The sequence below is a fragment of the Oryctolagus cuniculus genome, chromosome 20, assembly GCF_051225735.1.
Source record: "Oryctolagus cuniculus isolate XC-2025 breed Fujian yellow rabbit chromosome 20, ASM5122573v1, whole genome shotgun sequence".
Lineage (NCBI taxonomy): Eukaryota > Metazoa > Chordata > Mammalia > Lagomorpha > Leporidae > Oryctolagus > Oryctolagus cuniculus.
This window is the reverse complement of record NC_142886.1, coordinates 13,351,276-13,371,168: the sequence shown is the minus strand read 5'-3', so window position 1 is coordinate 13,371,168 and position 19,893 is coordinate 13,351,276. Positions and strand designations below refer to the sequence as shown.

At 52.4% G+C, this 19,893-nt stretch overlaps 1 protein-coding gene across 1 annotated transcript in view; it reads left to right on the top strand.

Moving 5' to 3' along the window:
• The window catches only part of PRKCH (protein kinase C eta), a 276,210-nt gene that overhangs the window by 231,487 nt on the left and 24,830 nt on the right, over positions 1-19,893 (top strand). The window contains exons 11-12 of the mRNA XM_051826092.3: positions 18,127-18,265; positions 19,563-19,751. Coding sequence (XP_051682052.1) covers positions 18,127-18,265; positions 19,563-19,751 — 328 coding nt within the window. The remainder of the gene's footprint in view (positions 1-18,126; positions 18,266-19,562; positions 19,752-19,893) is intronic.

Sequence of the window (19,893 nt, the reverse complement as noted above, 5' to 3'; positions counted from 1 at the left end):
GAGAAAGGTTGCAGCTGGAGCCCCTCCCGCTGTGTGTAGTGGTAACCAGTGGTGCACTTGGGCTTTTAAATCTCCCAATCCCCTAGGGATCAACATTTTCCTAAAATATGAGGGATCTTCAAAGAAAAATCCCTGAGCAGTGTGCATTATCAAAAAAACAGCACGGATTTTAAAAAAAATTTTGTGCCAGCATAAACATATCTTTTGCTTCTATTTTCCATGAGCTGTTTTATGGACTCTCGTACAACGAGAGATAAACTACTAGGAAAGTGACATCTCCAAAAGACACAGAAAACAGAAACCCAGATGTTCATGCTTAGGCTCCACAGATGTAAGATTACTGTCAGTTAGGAAAGTTTCTGGATTCTCAGTGCTTCGACTGCATGGTTTGCAGAGGGGCAGAGGTCCGCTGTCCACACCGTCCACTGTGAGGGCACGAGGCGGCTGTGCGCTGGGAGGAAGGGGGTAAGGCTAGAGCCGAGGCCCCAGGTTGGGTGCTCTGGGTGCTGGGGCCAGGTGGAGCCACTCAGAGCCGCAGACATTCCAGGCTCAGGATCACCGAGACCTGCAGAGACAAAGGTGGGGAGGTGTGGGGAATGGTGGGGCTTGAACGGAGGCCTTGGCGGTGTGCTGGAGAGAAGGCGTCTGTCTGGTTGTGAATACCACCAGGGCCAAGCGTCACTTCTGAATGATTCCCCGGGTGAGGGTGGCCCCCTCTGTCATTCAGCAGCTTCGGAAGCTGCGGCCCAGAGAGGCGATGGGGCAGAGGCCATACCCTCTGCTTTCTGGCTGGGGACGGCGCCCCAGATGCCACCAGCATCCCAGCGTGACCACTCCTGCCCCAACCTGGGCGCCCTCCCAGGATGGGAGTGATCAGGAGGGGGAAGTGGCTGTTGGAAGGTGCAGGGCACACTGGGACGCCAGCCTGGCTGACGTGACGGAGACCACTGCAGGGGTTCACTGTGTCCTGGCGTATCCAGTTAGACCCCGTAGATCCTGTGTAGGCAGTCAGTGGAATTTTAATACCTTTCTCTCACAGCAGCAAAGCTTGCTCTCACCTGTGAGCCGAGCAGGAGGTCACCAACGAAGGCAGATTTTCCTGTCTTCTGTCTCTTGAAATGAGTTTGCTTCTACACTCATCTTGAAGGTTTGACATCAGCTATTGAATGGACATAATAGTGTTTAGAACCACGGGGGTTCCTGGGGTGCTGTTCTGACCTTAAGTAACCCCAAGACAGAGGACCCCAGCATGCACTGGCAGCCTTGTTGGCTCTGGAGGTCTCCCATGGGTCCAGGGCCCCAACACAAATCAAAATCCACCCAACTTCCTAATGACACCCCCACACACACACACACACACAACAGCCTCCCCAGTCCAGCCTCATGGGAATCTCAGAACAAAGCAATTCCATGTGGTCAGAGAGGGTGTTGCTGTTCAGCCACTCTTAGGGCCCTACTATGTGTAAAACATTACACTAGACACCAAAGGGAACCCCAGAATACAAGGGTCTTCAAAAAGTTCATGGAAAATGCATGTTATAAATTTTGGCACCAAAAATAAACTTATCTCTGAATTTCATTTTCCATGAACTGCTTGAAGGATGATGAAAGAGACATGGAAAAACCAGCCAAGACAGTGTCTCAGAATCTGCTGTACACCTGTCCCCCTCCTTGACCCCCATGATCTTCAGTGGCCTCCCATGGCATTGATAGGAATCTTAAATGTGGACATGGTACTTGGCATTGGTGGCTCATTCGTGAAAACACATGATAAAGAGGTTAATAGGGGCAGGCACTTGGCCCAGTGGTTACGCCGCTTAGGAAGATGCCCGGATACCACATTGGAGTGTCTGGGTTTAATACCTAACTCTGGCTCCTGACTCCAGCTTCATGGCAGTGTAGACCCCTGGAGGCAGTAGTGAAGCAATAATGCCTCAAGTAGTTGGATTGCATTCCTGGCTGCCCTGGGCATTTGGGGAGTGACCCAGCAGATGGAGGAGTGTGGCCTCTCCCCTGCCCTCCCCTTCCCTTCCCTCTCTCCTCTCTCCATATCTCTCCACCTTCCTCTCCATCTCTCTGTGCCTCTCCAATGCTTTTTCTAAATATTAAAAAAAATATATTTGGATAAGTTAGAAAGATGCCTTCGCTTGTTACAGTGTCACTCATAAAGTGAAAAACAGAGAGCAGCATCTCTCAAAGGTGGCCTTGCCAGGCTGGGTGAATGAAACTGGCATGCACTGTTGGGTTTAGGTCCTAAATAATTCCACAGGAAGCAGGTGGGGGGAACAAAGGCTGGGTGGACAGTTGAGTTGATTTGGTTGCCTTCTGAAATACAGATGGTCTTTTACTTCCTGGAGATGTTGTGTTGTATTTCTGGAGAACTTCATTTCTCTAGAATGGAAATAAAGTTCTCCAGCCCCAGGGGTCTTGTGGCTATCAGCAGGAGTGAGGGACTTCGTTCGTCCTCCTTCGACTTATTCCTCCCGGAAGAATGGGTCACGGGTGGTGAACTGACCAGCGTTTGGTAGTTCAGGGTGAACTGGATGGACCGCAGCTTAAACCAGCTTAAATCTGGTCCCAATCTGGGCCATTGATACCAAACAGAGATCTTAATTCCTCTCTATTCAGAATTTGACCTCAGCAAAGATGGATGAAGCAGACAAAGGTGTTGTCTGCTGGGGTTTAACCAGTTCTGGAGACATCTTGCTCATTGCCCAAAGCGCTGGCACCAGGCTCCTGGCCTTGCTACCCAGAGTGCAGAATATAAGCCAGGTGTGTCACTTAACACTGTCATGGCCTGCTTGCCCCTGACTCCAAACTCACAATAGTGATCTAGAATTTACAAAGTTTGTACTTTTTTTTTTAATTAAAGATTTATTTATTTATTTGAAACTCAGAGTTACAGAGAGAGGGAGAGACAGAGATAGAGAGAAAGAGAGATGGATCTTCCATCTGCTGCTTCACTCTCCGGATGGCTGCAGCAGCCAGGGCTGGGCTAGGCAAAGCCAAGAGCTTTCTCTGGCTCTCCCATGTGGGTGGCAGGGTCCCAAGCACTTGGGCCATCTTCCACTGCTTTTCCCAGGCCATTAGCAGGAAGCTGGATCAGAAGAGGAGCAGCCGGGACTTGACCCAGCACCCACATGGGAGGCTGGCATTGCAGGCAGTGGCTTAATCCACTGTTGGTACCGACCCTGTTTGTACTCTGGATCAATTTTGACTCTTCATAAAAATCCTAGCACTAGGTCATGGGGTGTCAGCTGGGTTTTTGTTGAAAGGCATCGATAACATTTCACATATTCCAGGCACTAGTCTAAGCAGTTCACTTTAAATGAGTCAGAATTTCTATGAAGCAAGATTGGTTGTTATCTACATTCCTTAATGAGGAAAGAAACACAGCGTGTTTCCGTAAGTTGCCTGAGATCATGCAGCCAATAAAAAGCGGAGCCAAGACTCAGTCCCAGGCAGTCTGGGTCCAGAATTTGTGCCCATAACCTCACACAGACAGACAGCGAAGTGGATTGAGTTACTTCCCCAGGGGCTCTTGGGAGTGGGGGAAAGAACGCAGACTGGAGGAAGCAGACAGGCGCTTTTGCTTCTTAGGAACATAGCTGCATTCTTGGCCATGAACCTGGATGTGCTCTGTGTCCAGAACTGGGCACTCTGGATTTGTTACCAGACAAGATCACCACCGTGGGCTCTGGTTTCCTAGGAAATGTAAGCTGTGACCCGTCATTATTGCCATAAGGAGCCACGTGTCTGTGGGAAGGCCTTTAATTCCATCTATAACGTACCTATGGACATAGGCGCACACTTGCAAAAGCTGGTAGAAGAAGGAACTGCAAAATAAGTTGATTGTGGTGAAAAAGAATTTGGAACCCATGTGTTCAGAGGGTCTCCAAGAAGTTCATGAGAAGTGCATATCATGGATTTCAAAACTGTTTGTACCAAAATAAGCTTATCTTTTTAGTCCATTTTTTTCCATAAACTTTTCCAAGTACCTTTTTATTCAAGAATGAATGCCACAGCTGATGGCTCTTCAGACTACGGTCTCTCACCTCGCAACGCTGATGTTCTAACAGAGAAACTGAATTAGCTGTTGTTTGTTATCCCAGAGTTTAGGCAAGAGGAACCTTGGTTGTCTCTCAGAAGATCTCTTCGTCAGCTCCCTTGGCTGGCAGGTAGACACAGGAGCTGGAGCGTGAACTTTCCCTGGCTTTGTGAATTCTGTGTCCTCCTAGGATCTTAGGAAGTTAACAGTGACTCACACGTGAAGCTTGATGATAGATGCCTCTTGTTAAGGAGAACACCGCAACAAAATTGGAAGCATTGCTCATTTGGCGTAGAAGTGCTCAAATATTTAAAGAATGAACAACTAAATGGTGTTTGGGGGAAGCTCAGCCCTTTAGTTGCAAAACCAAATGCTGGAAAAAAAGAGGGACTGTTCAGGAAGTGTTCTCCCAGAGGGCATTTCCCGAGAGAAAATTCTGTCTTTTGTACATTCTGCTCTGGGGTCTTCAGAGATGTGTGAACACTGAACGGTCCTGTTTAAGTGGCTCAGGGTTGGCCTCGGCTGAGGCTGCAGATGACCAGGTGAATAAGATCTGCTGCAGTGGCCACCACGTCCTGGGCCCTCTGATGAGGGTTTGTTAGTGCTGGCAAAGGCTCTGTTCAGCCACAAGCAGCCTGCACAGCCCCTGCGGAAGCTGGTCTGCCCTGAGGCCTTCCCCTCTCCCCTCCCGCCACATCCCACCACAGAAGACCGCCTGTGCCGACTGCAGGGGGCTGCGATGGCTGCTGCTTGCTTGTCCCAAGCCAATGGGAAAGTTCTAGTCCCAGCAGAGCAGGTGTTACCGTTGCCTGTCAAACAGTGTCTGCAGGGAGCTGACCTGGGTGCCGCTAGGGCCTCTGCCCCTGTGTTACCCTGAGAGGGGACCAGCCATGGCACACAGGCCCTGTAGCCTTCTTCACTCTGTTGGCGTTAACAGCTGGAGCATCTGGCTTATCTTTCTGAGGACGACAGCCCCAGCCTTGGTCTCCCTGGTATTTCTATCCAGCTGCCAATGGCCAGCATCCACGGGGAGCCTGTGTGCTCCAGGGTTCAGTCGTGTTTCACTCTAGGAACCTGTTTGTTGGTATTGGTGTCGTGTGTCCAGCATAAGCCTGGTAGGAGCCTGATGTCCCATCCACAGCGACTCCTGGATGTGATGAAAGTCTTTGCTAAAGAGGAAACCCAACTCTAGTTTCTCCTCACTGAAAGTCGTTCCTCTGTCATGGTCCTGCCCGTGCCCAGTAAGCACTGAGCCCCTAAGGCGGCCCATCGCACCTCTCCTGTCCCTGACCTATAGCTCACAGCATCCCCCATGCCTCTTTTTTTTTTTTTTAAGGTTTCCTTTATGTATTTGAAAGGCAGAGTGACAGAAAAGGGAAGAGAGACACAGAGAGACAGGAAGAGAGAGAGAGGGAGGGAGGGAGGGAGGGAGATTTTCCATCCATTGGTTCACACCCCAAATGGCTGCAGCAGCCATGGCTGGGCCAGACCGAAGCCAGGAGCCCAGAGCTTCTTCCATGTCTTCCATGTGAGTGCAGAGGCCCAAGCACTTGGGCTATCTCTGCTGCTTTCCCAGGTGCATTAGCAGGGAGCTGGATCTGAAACAGAGCAGCCAGGACTTGAACCAGCCCTCCAATAGGGCGTCACAGGCTGTGACTTAACCAACTGCACTACGACCCCTCCCCAGCCCATGGCTCTGTGGCCTTACCTTGAGGCTCTGGCTGTCAGAAAATCTCGATTTCCTTGTTGAGTTTCTGCAGCCAAGATTCAGAGCCACCTAACAGGTCATCTTCTTGTGGGTCACTTGCACTTGGCACCTGGCACGGGAGGAGCCTAAAGAGTTCACCTGCTTGGCCGCTTTGTTCCTGTGACCAGCAGGTTCAACATGCCGTTGGCCCCAGCATCCTGTCTGTGTTGTCCGAGGGGGCCCGAGGCTCTGTGGTCTCCTGGTGTCTTTTTCTGCATCCCTCTGTCCTGCCTCCTTCCTCCTCTTTGCTGAGTGCAACTGGGAGCAGAATGCTGCCAGGTATCACATAGGAAGCATTTTTTTTTCCCAAGAAGAGTCAGGGAGAGAGAGGTTTTCATGGCAATTACAAAATTAAAGTATTGTAAGGAACCGCTAAATCAACATGTACTGCTTTAGCCAACAAATTCAGCCCTCTAGGGGGAGAAGCGAGTGGGAGCGGGGCATGGAATCAAAATACCCTATTTGAAGGCCGGCGCCGTGGCTCACTAGGCTAATCCTCCACCTTGCGGCACCGGCACACCGGGTTCTAGTCCCGGTCGGGGCGCCAGATTCTGTCCCGGTTGCCCCTCTTCCAGGCCAGCTCTCTGCTGTGGCCAGGGAGTGCAGTGGAGGATGGCCCAGGTGCTTGGGCCCAGCACCCCATGGGAGACCAGGAAAAGCACCTGGCTCCTGGCTCCTGCCATCGGATCAGCGCGGTGCGCCGGCCGCAGCGCGCTGGCCGCGGCGGCCATTGGAGGGTGAACCAACGGCAAAGGAAGACCTCTCTCTCTGTCTCTCTCTCTCTCACTGTCCACTCTGCCTGTCCAAAAATTAAAAAAATAAATAAATAAAAATAAAAATACCCTATTTGAGGCTCAACTGTCAGTTTGGTGGTTCAAAGGGGATGAGCCACGAACCCTCTGTGCGTGTCAGCCGAGCGCGTTTGCCCCCATGATCCGTGAGACGCCTTTCTGTCCATCTCTCCCTACCATGAGCCGAGGCCAGGGGAGATCTCCTGGGGTCTCCTCTGTGGTGGAGTGGGAGCATGCTGCCTACCTCTGAAGCCCAGACATCATGGCTGCGTGCAGACCAAGTCCTGGGCCCCCGGGGATGACTTTGTGAGCCCTTGGCCCTGTGCTAACAGGGAAGTAACAAACAGACTCGCAACAGAAGTCCTTGCCATCAGTCGCCACCCCATGGCGCTGTAAGGAGAAGGTTAGCCTGGGAGCTGACTTCTTGCGGTCGTTGGAAATGAGTTCCTTTGCGTGAACACACTGGTGGCTCATACACTTCTTTGTGAGCAGGAGTTCAACATCTCAGCCTCACAAACGCAGACAAAGCGTCAACTTGGAGGAGCAGAGGTGCAGGCCACAGAGAGTGGGTGGAAAGGTCACTTCCCATAGCGGGGCCCCAGTGTCCTGCTTCTTTGGGTCAGCCTGCAGAAAAGATCGGCATGCCAAGGGGAAACGCGAATATCACCCACGGGGAGTTCCACGTGCAGCCCTCCCTGTAGGCAGCTGCCGTGGTGAGGAGGGAACTCGCACAGCGCCAGGCTCAGAATTCCAAACCCACCACCGTGCAGACTGCCCAAGCCAGGAACGCTCTCACTGCCAGCCTCGGTTGGGAAAGAAATTCCATGGCCGATGGATCATTCTCTTGACATGCCTTCCTCGAGAACTACGGCCTTAAATGGTACAGAAACCAGACCAAAGGGTTACAGCCAGAATATCTAGACATGGGTTTGATAACTTTTCTCTGGTTGTGAAAATAATGCATGAGTCCAGTGAAAAATTGAGAAAATACCAGAAAAAAAAGAAAATCCACACAGAAGCAGAACACCCAGAGGTGGACTTTTAACCTTTTTTTTTTTTTTTTAAGATTTATTTATTTGCTTGAAAGGCAGTTACAGAGAGACAGAGGCAGAGAGAGACCATCCATTGGTTCACTCCCCAGATGGCTGCAACAGCCGGAGCTCAGCCGATCCAAAGCCAGGAGCCAGGAGCTTCTTTCAGGTCTCCCACATGTGTGCAGAGGCCCAAGGACTTGGACCATCTGCTTCCCCAGGCCATAGCAGAGAGCTGGATCAGAAGTGCAGCAGCCAAGATTCGAACTGGCACCCATATGGGATGCCGGCACTGTAGGTGGCAGCCTTACCTGCTACGCCACAGTGCCGGCCCTGGACTTTAACCTCTCTCTCTTTCCCTTTTCTCTCTCTCTTTCCCCTTTCTTCTTCCCCTTCCGTTATCCCCCTCCCTAATAGTTAGAATTAAGAGAATGTCGCAAATGTGATTCGCTCTCCTGTTCCTCCACTCAGCCTTACATCAATCTGCAATAAAGACGTCAAGAGACCCAGAAGCTATAAAGAAAACACTGATAGGTTGGACTGCATAGAAATACAAAATATCATCACAAAAAGCATGCAAAAAAAAGGCAATAATATTTACCAGTAATAGAACAAATGATTTCTCTGTATCCTATGCAGTGAGCTGCTTAACAGGATAAAGAAGACAGACAAGTGTTTAAATGACTTAAACATAGAAATAGGCAAGAAAAACAGGAATGACCATGAAACGTGTACTTTCCTTAAAGCTTCATATCACTAATAATCAAGATGTGAAGTCAGAACAGCAAGCTCATTTTCACTAAGGGCAAGGGTTGAGTACATGGAGGCTGAATAAAGTAGCAAAGACCAGGTGACAGTGCCATTCACTGTTGGCGGGATTACAGATTGGTAAAACCTTTGTAGAGAACGCTTTCTCCACGTCTGTTTATACTTTGGCAAAGCATTGGCACTTCCATAAGATTTTTTAATTGTTTTTAAAGATTTTATTTATTTATTTCAGACAGACAGAGAGAAGGAGACACAGAAAGAGAGGTCTTCCATCCGCTGGTTCACTCCCCAGATGGCCGCAATGGCTGAAGCTGAGCTGTTCCAAAGCCAGGAGCCAGGAGCTTCTTCCAGGTCTCCCACATGAGTGCAGGGGCCCAAGCACTTGGGTCATCTTCTACTGTTTTCCCAGGCCATAGCAGGGAGCTGGATCAGAAGTGGTGCAGCTGGGACCAGAACCAGCGTCCACATGGGATACCGGCACTGCAGATGGCAGCTTTACCTGCTAAGCCAACAGCACAGGTCCCTTCCATAAGATTTATTGTTTGGGAGCTGGTGCTGTGGCATAGCAGGTAAAGCTGCCACCTGCAGTGCTGGCATCCCATATGGGTGCCGGTTCAAATCCCGGCTGCTCCACTTCCAGTCAAGCTCTATGCTATGGCCTGGGAAAGCAGCAGAAGACGACCCAAGTCCTTGTGCCCCTGCACCCTTGTGGGAGACCTGGAAGAGGCTCCTGGCTCCTGGCTTCAGATCAGCACAGCTCCAGCCATTGTGGCCATCTGGGGAGTGAACCAGAGAATGGAAGACCCCTCTCTCTCTCTCTGCCTCTGCCTCTCTGTAACTCTGCCTTTCAAATAAATAAATCTTCTAAAAATTTATTGTTTGAAGTTGCAAAAAAATTACTGAAATGTTCCTGTTGATGGGGATGAGTTAAATTATGGTGCTCTTCATAATGGATTTGCACGTAATCAGTACAGAAAGCGAGGCAAATTTATGGAGTGTATAACTACACCCAAAGCATTAGCTAAGTGGAAAAAAAAGGTTACTTAAAAATACCACGTAAGTGTGGCATGGAAAGGGAAAGATTTGAAGAATATGAACCCCTCATCTTTCTCCCCATAATTTCTTCAGGAACGATTGAATCTTATGATGAAAATACCCCTCTAATAATTAGAAAATAATTTCTAGTGGCATAAATTTTAATATAAACATTTTCCTACTTTTTTTGTCTTTTACAAAACTGGCATAGATGTCCCGCAGTTTATGTCGCCATTCTACTCTTAATTTTAAGGATGAAGCAGCCACAAATATCTTTAAGAATAAAATGCTTAGGTTTACACTCTGGAGTGCATCTGTCGCATCGTTTAGCAGAGTTTGAGTTTAACATAGAGAGAACCCTTTAAGGGACTGTGAATGTATAGGAATACTGGAAAGACTGCATGGGCAATGTCCTTAATAGTAAGTTGGGGCAAGCATTGAGCCCAGTTTTGAGACACCTGTTAGGATGCCTGCTTCTCCTATCAGCAGAACCTGGGTCCAGTTCCGTTCTCAACCCCAGCTGCCACTTCTATCTTGATGCTAATGCTCGCCCTGTGATGAGCCATCCACATGATGGCTCAAGTAGTTGGGTCCCTGCCCCCACATGGAAGACCTGGATTGAGTTCCTGGCTCTTGGCTTTGCCCTGACCCAGCCCTGGCTGTTGTGGGCATTTAGAGAGTGAGCAGGGGGCCAGTGTTGTGGCGTAGCAGGTAAAGCCACTGCCTGCAATGCTGGCATTGTGTATGGGCATGAGTTTGTGTCCTGGCTGCTCCACTTCAACCCGGCTCCCTCCTAATGGCCTGGGGAAAAGCAGTGGACGATGGCCCAGGGGTTGGGACCCTGCCACTGGACAGACGAAACTCTTGGCTCTTGGCTCAGCCTGTCCCAGTGCTGGCCATTGTGGCCATCTGGGGGGTGAACTATGAACCAACTGATGGAGAATCTCTCTCTGTCTCTCTGTCCCTGCAACTCTTTCAAAATAAATGAGTAAATATATTTTTAAAAAACAGAGAGTGAACCAGTAGTTGAGATGGAGACAGAGAGGAAAGGGGGAGGTTTTATTGTTTATTTGAGTGCAAAAAAAGTCGGAAATCCATGTAGTTTTTTCATAATACACATTCTCCATGTGCTTTTTGAAGTGCCCTTGTGTGAGTTTGATGTTTTCTGGTTTCTAACCCCTTTAAGCCTTATCAAGACCTTAGATGGGCCGCGCCCGACGCAGGGGAGTTGGGTCCGCCGCCCTGGCCCTCAGCTGTGTTCCCCACTCAGCTGATCGCTGGTGTGTGTGGCCTCAGAGCGAGAACACGGGTATCATATCCTGAGGAGCCGCCCATCCCAAGGGGCAGCCCCGGGCCCTCTCCCTCCCTCTCCACTCCTTCTCCCCGGGAGAACCGGTCCACACCCAGGGAAGGACTCTCAGATTGCTATCTCTGGCCCAGTCTTTCCTCTGACTTCCCGCTGTGTGTATGTTAAACCTCTCCACTTGGATGTCTGAAAAATAGCTCAGTGCGTCCAGAATAAATGCCAGGAGCCTGCTGACAGACCCCGCCTTCCCGCTGACTAAATCCCACTACCCTTTCTCCCCGGTTCTGCATCCATCCGTTTCTCTTCACCTCACCGCTCCCACCTTCATCCAGCCACCACTGCTTATTTCCTGGACTCTCCAAAAAGCTCCCCAACCCGTCTCATTGTGTTCGCTCAGTCTGTCCAGCCCCTTGTCTGTGCTGGAGCTGGAGTCTCGCGAAGTCACAAATCTAACGCCATCCCTGCCCGGGGTAAGACTTGGCAATGGCTTCACTTTCCTCTTGGACAGAAGACTGAAGGCCCCACCGGACCCTGGCCTCATGTGGCTCCTGCTGTCCACCTCCAGCCCCTGGTCGAGCCACACGCACCCCACCTCCGCTTCCCCTGTCATCGTCCCGGCTCAGCTGGAATGGCGCTTTCTTGGGGAGTCTTCCCCCCCAGTGCCAACTCAGGCTGTCCCATTGCATACTGCCGCATTTTCTCTACATTGCACGCATCACAGGTCATAGCTGCAGACTTCGTTTTGAATATCTTGTTACATGCTACATGAATGGTGCCCTTGGGAAAAAAAGAAAAAACAACAAATGTTGGGCTTTTCACTATTTCATTGATTTTCCCAGAATTCTTTTAACAATGTGACACTGTCAGCCTTCCCTTTCAAGAACTTTCTAGTACAAACCTGCACAAGCCAACCCTAAATGATTTGGTATTGGGACTCGGCTTGTAACCCTAATTCACTGTCTTGGTAATCCCACCTTCCAGTCCTGACCACCTGCCGGCCTCTGCTCCTTAGACGAGGGCAGCAAGTTATCCTCTGTATGCTGTCATGACCCCTAAGGAGTTGTGTGTGTTCTCACCCAGGACTTTGTAGGCTTCATTGTTACTTTCCACGCACAAGCCAAGAACCAGAGCAGAGGAAGAACCAAGTTTTTCTTGCAGGGTTTGGTTATGGATTTCACAGTGATGAACGTAAACGTCCCTTTATCATCGTGCTATCTTGGAATAGTCACCGTTCCTCTCAGATGGAAAGTCCTCTCCCCTCAGGGAACGGGCCACGACAGGGACTGGCCAGGGGCAGCACCACGTGGGAGGCAGACCTAGGAGTCAGATGTTGACCTAGGAGTCAGATGTTGACCTTGCGCCTCCACAGCCATGGTATCTCTGGGTAGAGTCTCTGGGCTGTTTGGAGCACAAAATAAAATAATATGAAGATATTTCAAAAAGTTCACAGGAAAATGGAGTTAAAAGATGGTTCTTTGGGGCCGGTGCTGTGGCTCACTTGGTTAATCCTCCACCTGCGGCGCTGGCATCCCATGTGGGTGCCGGGTTCTAGTCCCGGTTGCTCCTCTTCCAGTCCAGCTCTCTGCTGTGGCCTGGGAAGGCAGTGGAGGATGGCCCAAGTGCTTGGGCCCTGCACCTGCATGGGAGACCAGAAGGAAGCACCTGGCTCCTGGCTTTGGATCAGCTCTCAGCCACTGGGAGAGTGAACCAGAAGATCTCCCCCTACTTCCTCCCATTCCCCCCTCCCCCTTCTCCCTGTGTCTCTCCCTCTCCCTGTGCCTCTCCCTCTCCCTGTGTCTCTCCCTCTCTCTGTGCCTCTCCCTCTCCCTGTGTCTCTCCCTCTCCCTTTCTCTGTGTCTCTCCCCCCTCTGTAACTTTGCCTTTCAATTAAATAATAATAAATAAATCTTGAGGGTAAAAAAAAAAGAAAAAAGTGGGATTGAAAGATAATACGAATTTTCCATGAACTTTTTGGAGGCTCCTTTACACCTGAAGCAAGACCGGGCGGGAATTAATAGCTGTGGAAGCTGCACACTCATTCCAGGAAGCGTGCTCTTCTCTGTACTTCCATCTGTGTCTGCAGTGTTCCATGATAAAAAGTTGGGAAATAGGTTAAAAATAGCTGCGGAGAGTGACCAGCCTTCTTGCCTCATTCCGGCTCATTCTGGCTCATTCCGGCTCATTCTGGCTCCAGGGCCCGGCTCTCAGCTCGCTTTCCTGTGTTTCTTTTGGAGGAGTAGCCGAGTCCAGTGATCTAAGCACAGAGACTCGGGCCCGCTCTGTCTCATTACTCTCAGGAAAGCTCGGGGTGGAAACAAAATAAATCCCGGTTCTAAATCTTCTTTGTCTGCAAGCACTTGGGAATTCTCTCTGAAACTACTGTGGGCAGTTTAGGTAACCCCGATTACCTGGCAAGAACAATATACCTTTCAGGCGGGCGGCGAGGATAAAGTAACGTGTCCACCCCTCCCGTGCGTGCAGGACAAAAGCCGCAGCTATTAACTACCGCTGCCCAGTGAGCTCCTGAGCGCTGAGCCTGTAATTGTGTGTGGTGGTTCAGGATCTGAGCCTTTGCGCTGTGTGAACTTGCAGGCCTCATTGTGTGGCCTTGTTAAGTTTAGCTGCTGAGTTACACGTTGGCATCCGAGGCCAAAAACTGACCTGTGCACATTGCAGATCGAAGTCAGGAGTTGGATGGTGACTTTTCTGTGGATTTTTTTTTGCTTTTGCTTTTTTGTTGTTGTTGTTGAAAGAGTGGAGGTATAATGGACCCTCAGGGTGGAAGTTGACCGTGACTGTGTCCCACTAACCTTGTCCACGTTTGGCTCTTGCGTTTGGATGCAGCCAGCACAAGCAGAGGGTGCTGCTTGCCTGTCTCTGCTCTTGCTGGCTCAGTTTCCTGGTTCTTGCTTCCCTAGTGGAGAATTTGAACTCATGTCTCAGGTTCCTCCTTTTTCCTCTGGACTCCTTGAAGGGGGACTGCATGTGGTTTCTGTAGGTTTCGCTGTTCTGGAACAAGGGTCCCAAAGGGTTTGGGGAGCTTCCTTCCTTCTCCTAAAAATCAGGCAAGCTCTGGGTTGGCCAGGACAGCTCTGCTGCTTCCAGTTCATCTCTGGGGGCAGCAGGACTGAGCTGGAGCTGGGAAGGAGTAAGGCTCAGCTTGTACCCAGGGTAGGATTGGCTCTGCGGGTCTTGTGTGGGGACATCAGGGCAGACTTCCCAGGGGAGGTGTGGAAACTGGGGCTGTGCACAGACCTGGGAGCCTGGGATTAGACTGTACTCTGGATGGAGCCCTCTAGGTCCCAGTTTGTGAGTTTTGTCCTGCTGGGTAGCTCGGGTGTGAAGCCCCTCTGGCTCTGAGAATGTCTAAAATTAGCCTGAGAAGTCAGGTTGAGGGTGTCTAACCTGCCTTGGTGGCCCTGGTGTGCTGTGACCGGGATGAGTCACACCTCCACCACCACCCCTCCCCGGGCCGCCCAGGTGTGTCTGTGCCGCAGGAAGTCCCTTGCAGAGGGGGTGTGACGGTGACTGACAGAAGAGATGGCACAGCACTTTTCTCATGCCAAGCTGTTGCCACGGCCCAGGGCAGGCCAGCAGGCTCCGACCTGGGCTCTTAGTCACGGGCTTTCTTGTGCAATCGCCGGCAGCCCCGAGTCCGGTGCGGGTCTCTGTCCGCGCTTGTCTCTCTTGCCCAAGAAGACATTTCCGAGACCTCAGCAGGCCCAGCAGCCTCAGGAGCAGCTAGAACCTCAGTCACCTTGCTTGGAAATGTGGGTGAGAGTGCTCTGGGCTCAGGCCCACACAGGCCGGGAGCGCCGGGCCTCGGCCTCGCGGGCTCAGCTCCCTACTGCCTGCTGGCTCCTGGGGCCACACGCTATTGGGTGTCGCTGCAGCCTGACACCTCCCTGATGCTTGCCACCAGAGGATCCAAGTGATCGGGGCTAATTTGGCCTCCTGAGTCAGAAACCACGTCAAGGAGGAAGAGCAGGCGACAGCACCTGCGCGGCCCGAAGTGGCTCCCTCCCCTGACACAGCTGCCACCGCCCTCAGCCCCACCCCCACCCTGACCTGTGCACCTGCAAGGCTACTTCCTGTGGGTTAAATATATGCTGCTCATATGTGTGTGTGCACACATGTGTGAATGAGTGTGTGAGCATGCATGTGTGTGTCCCTATGTGTGTGGCTTCCACAAATCCCAGCCCCCTTGCAAAAAGATCACCGTGAGGGAGGGGTATCCTGCATGGAGAACGGGCAGAGGCTGAGCTAGGGACCAGGTGGTTTGGTTTCAGGTTGGAGAAGGGTTGCTTTGCCCAAGTGGGCACACAGGTAGTCGGCGCACCTGTGCCTTATTCCCCCGAGGCCCTGGGGCCGCCGAAGCACAGCAGAGCTGGCAGAAGGACCCCATTGTGTTTCAGTGTGTTTCCCCATGCCGGGAAAGCTCTTCTGCCTTCCCCTGCACCTGTCAGGGCCTCCTGGAGAACTGGACTTGCTGTACGTCGCTTGGTGTTTTCCAGGGACCCCCTGCTTGCAGGGCCTGCAGGGTCATACCACTGCCTCTGAGTCACCTCTCAGGGCTCAGTGTGGGAACCGGTGACACACGTCCTGTCATCACCTGCCTCCCAGGCCCGCTGGAGGGTGGGGGGCTGCACGGAGACCAGCCTTTCCCCGGGGGCCAGGCAGCTCAGCAGACCTAGGATGAGAAGTGGAACTGTGAGTGCGCCACGGGAACCACTGTACAGGTGTCACAGCACACGGGGGTTGCCATGGCTCCTGGCTGTGTAGCCCATGTGGCCATAGCACGGCGCTGGCTACAGGGCTGCAGCTCAGGGAGACCTCACGGTCACCTGGCGTCCATCCTGCTCACCGAGAAGCCCACGTGGCTTGCCTTGCAGCACACTGTTCCTTTATGAAGCCAAGCGGCCATGCGTCTCCAGGCTGCTCCTCTCGTCCCCTCAAGCTGTGCTGTGGAGGCCTGCAGCCACGTGGGTTTGCAGGACTCCGGCCCAGCCTGCCCTGGCCACCAGCCACCCTCTGTTACAGCACTGAGGGTGATGGGAGAACCCAGTGCTGGGAGGCCGTATGCGACCAGCGCGCTGTTTCTCGTGCACACTTTCGGCAGCCGAGAGCCCACCCCTACAGTGAGGGCTTTCCACCACAGTCCATTCCATCACTGACAGTTCACATGGGGTGTCTCCTTCGGGGCTGGGGGACGGGTGGGGCATGCCTTCGCCCTGGGCTGCCTGTGTCTGGGCCTCCGGGGAACCTGGGGCCATGTGTCCCCCCCATGTTCCCTCTCCTGGTTGTGAACAAGCCCCACCAACCCACCGCACCTGAGGCAGGAAGCCAACCTCCAGGCTCCCCCTCCCCGCTCTGCGTGGCTGCCACCTCTCAGGCCTGGTTCTGCATATGGGGAAGCTCTGCCTGATTTCCCCTCTGAGCCCCGCATTCTGTTCCCTCCTCACCACCCAGCTCAGGCCTTGTCCAGTTCCCTCCTCACTGCCCAGCTCGGGCCTTGTCCAGTCTGCCCCCTCACCGCCCAGCTCAGGCCTTGTCCAGTTCCCTTCTCACTGCCCAGCTCAGGCCTTGTCCAGTCTGCCCCGGGCCACCTCACCCACCCTGGCTGCTGTGTGCCTCTTCAGCCAGGAACCCCTCACTCCCTGCCGTAGGGGGCTTTGCTGGGGCCCCTTTGTCCGATACTTAAACATCAAAATTCCCTAGCACGGCAGTCAGGACTCATCACACAGTTCCAAGGACCTCGCCTCCCTCTGTAGTAAGAACCTGAGGTTTTTTTCAGGACCCCATACTCTTGTGCCAGGCCCTTCTCCAACCTCACTCCATACACGGTCCCCTGAGCCCACCCGGGCACCGCCCCACAGCCGCCTCCTTAGACCCCCTCTGTGCGCAGGAGACTCTGCCTGGTGCTCTTAAACCTGGCTCAGTTCTGCTTCTGCCAAGGCTGCCACCCTCGGCTGCCACAGGGAGGAATGACCGATCCCTCTTACGTTTGTCCTCACAGCAGGTGGTTTGCACGGTGCCATTTGTATCATGCAGCAGTTGGTACAAGCCCCGCCCTCTGCCTCTGCCTCCGTCTCTCTATAAAACAGGTACCACGGTCGTCTCTTGGTGTCTGATTGCTTCCAGGAACCCGTGGATGCCGGAATCGTGGGATACCCGAGTCCCTTGTATAAAGCACGGCAATGTTTGCATATGATCCTGCAGGCCGCCTACTTAGAATCCCCAGTGCAACTAACTGCTATGCAAATAGCTGTCGTGCTGTGATGTTTACAGAATAACGACACAGTGAGACACGTGTCCGTGCTCAGGACACGTGCAGTTTTTTCCCCTCAATATTTTTGATCCGTGGTTGTGGAACCCATAGCTTTGTGTCAGACTTAATGTTGAAACCACATCTACCTGTTCCCTACCTTCGTGGGGCTTACAGTCTAGCAAACACAAGGGGACTTTGAAAACTTTATGGAAAGTGGTGTTAAAGGATCAGTTTATTTAGGTGCAAGAAAAAGTTTAAGTCCATGCATAGTTTTTTTTTAAAAAATAATTTATGTCAGAGGGAGAGAAAGAGAGAGAGAGAGGACAAGCTCTAATTTACTAGTTCAGTCCGCAAATGCCCACAATGACCAGGGCCAGGCCAAGGCCAAGGGCAAAGCTGGGCGCCAGGACCCTACCCCAGATCTCCCACATGGGTAGAAGGAACTAGTTACTTGAGCCATCACCTGTGCCTCCTGGGTTGTGCAATAGCAGGAAGCTGGAGACAGGAGCTGAAGCCAGGAATTGCACCCAGGTGCTCTGATGTGTAACGTAGCCGTCCTAACCCAACTACCCATTCCCACACAGTTTCTTATGCATTTTCTGTGCACTCTTTGAAGACCCCCTCCTAAGCGTAGATTTCAGAATTTTTGCACTAAAATAGACTTACCTTTTAATCGTACTTTCCATGGACTTTTTAAAGTACTCTCACTCGTGTCTCCCTGTTGTAGCTGTAACCTTGTGGACAAAGATGGCCTGCACTTGCAGTCTGTGGCACACGGGCCTCTTGCTGGTGAACTGGCGGGCAGACATGGGTGCTAGAGTGGAGGACGGGGCGTGGCCTGGGAGGATTTCTCGTGGGTGAAAAGCAACATTCTGCCCTCGGTTTTATAGGCAATTAAGCCATTGTTGAGACCCATCCTCCAGGGACCACGAGGCAGGAGCTGAGACTTAACTGAAGTTTTCACCCAGGTAGCCCAGAGGGGCGCGTTCCTTTTCAAGTGCGTGCAGAAGGCTCACGCGGCCACGTGTGACCACACCATGGTCCGGTCGCCTGTGCCGTGAGCCCGTCCTGCGGGGATGGCTTGGCCCCAGGCCCTGCTGCACTGTCACACGCTGTTGCTGTTTTCTTTCAGGGATCTGAAGCTGGACAATGTGCTCCTGGACCACGAGGGTCACTGTAAGCTGGCCGACTTCGGGATGTGCAAGGAGGGGGTCTGTGACGGGGTCACCACGGCCACGTTCTGTGGCACGCCCGACTACATCGCCCCCGAGGTGAGTGCGGCTTTTGGAACCTGGGCTCTGCCGTCACCCTGACCGGAAATGCCACCTGCTGCTTTTGTGTGCCTGAGCCCTGGGGGCGCCGCCTCCAGACTCGCTTAGGGCTCACTGGGTGAAGAGCGGCTGGACATTTCCCGGGCTCCCCTAAACAAGAGCCTTAGTTCACACATGCACACACGCACACACACGCACAGCACACACACACACACACACACACATAGAGCCTTATGGAAACTTCGGCAGTTCAGTGAGGACAGTGTGTGCTGGGCTCATAGCCGTTCCACTGGGTTTTTTTCTTCTTTGTCTCTCCTTGGAAATTTAATTCTGGTCTCCTTGAGCAGAGCTACAGAAAAGCTCCCGAATCTTTCCCCATGCGGGCGTGAGCCCGGACTCCTCCTCCTTCTGTGTTGCCATAATGGGCGTTTCAAAAAGTCTGTGGGAGCACAGAGTTTAAAGATAAGTGTGTTTTTGGTGCCGAGAAATGTTGAAATCCATGCACAGTCTTTTCGTAATATTCATTTTTCAAGAACTGTTGATGGATCCCTTGTATGCGTGGATTCCAAAATATTTTTGTACCAATACAAATTTGGTAAGGAGAGAGAGTGAGGGCTCTCCCTTTTCCTGTAGTCAGGGTTCACCAGGCGGTTGGGGCGACTGAATGTCATTCCCAGTTTGGTAAGGAGAGAGAGAGAGAACCAGCTGACACGCACACACACACACACACACACAGAAGAGAGAACCAGCTCCCATCTGCTGGTTCACCCCCCAGTGCCGACAGTGACCAGGGGTGGGCCACGCCGAAACCAGGAGCCAGGAACTCCACCCAGGTCTCCCACATGCTGGCAAGGACCCAGCTGTTTGAGCCATCACCAGTGCCTCTCAGAGTCTGCACTGGCAGGAAGCTGGAGTCAGGAACCAGAGCCGGGCCCAAACCCAGCCACCCTGATACGGGATGCAGGCGTGTTAGCCATTAGACCGCACTCCTGCCCTGAAATTGATCTTTTAAGTCCATTTTCCACAAGCATTTGAAGTCCCCTCGTATGTCCAGAACACTCTAATCTAACTGGATCTGCATGTGCCATCACCTTGGCCTAAGCAGGCCCTAAAGCGAGGTCCCCCTGATTGGCCACAGGGAGACCAGACCCCCTGTAGGGATGGGGTGAGAGAAGGGGGCCGCCACAGGAGGAGGCTTCCTCCTCGGACCTGGGTGTGTCTGTTCCCGTCGGGCATCGGTGTCCGTTGCTCAGACACACGAGGCCTCTCTCCCACTCCCCCAACCCCACCCGCACAGATCCTCCAGGAGATGCTGTATGGGCCTGCGGTGGACTGGTGGGCCATGGGCGTGCTGCTCTACGAGATGCTGTGCGGCCACGCCCCCTTCGAGGCCGAGAACGAGGACGACCTCTTTGAGGCCATCTTGAACGACGAAGTCGTCTACCCGACCTGGCTGCACGAGGACGCCACGGGGATCCTCAGATCTGTGAGTCTGGCTCCCACCCCCACCCCCGCCAGTAAGCTGCTAGCACTAACAAAAGTTTGCGTTATCTAAAAATAAGAGTCAAACAACCAGCCTCTGACCGGCTTTCTTCCTCTCGTATGCGAGCGTTATTTCTGGGCCAGCC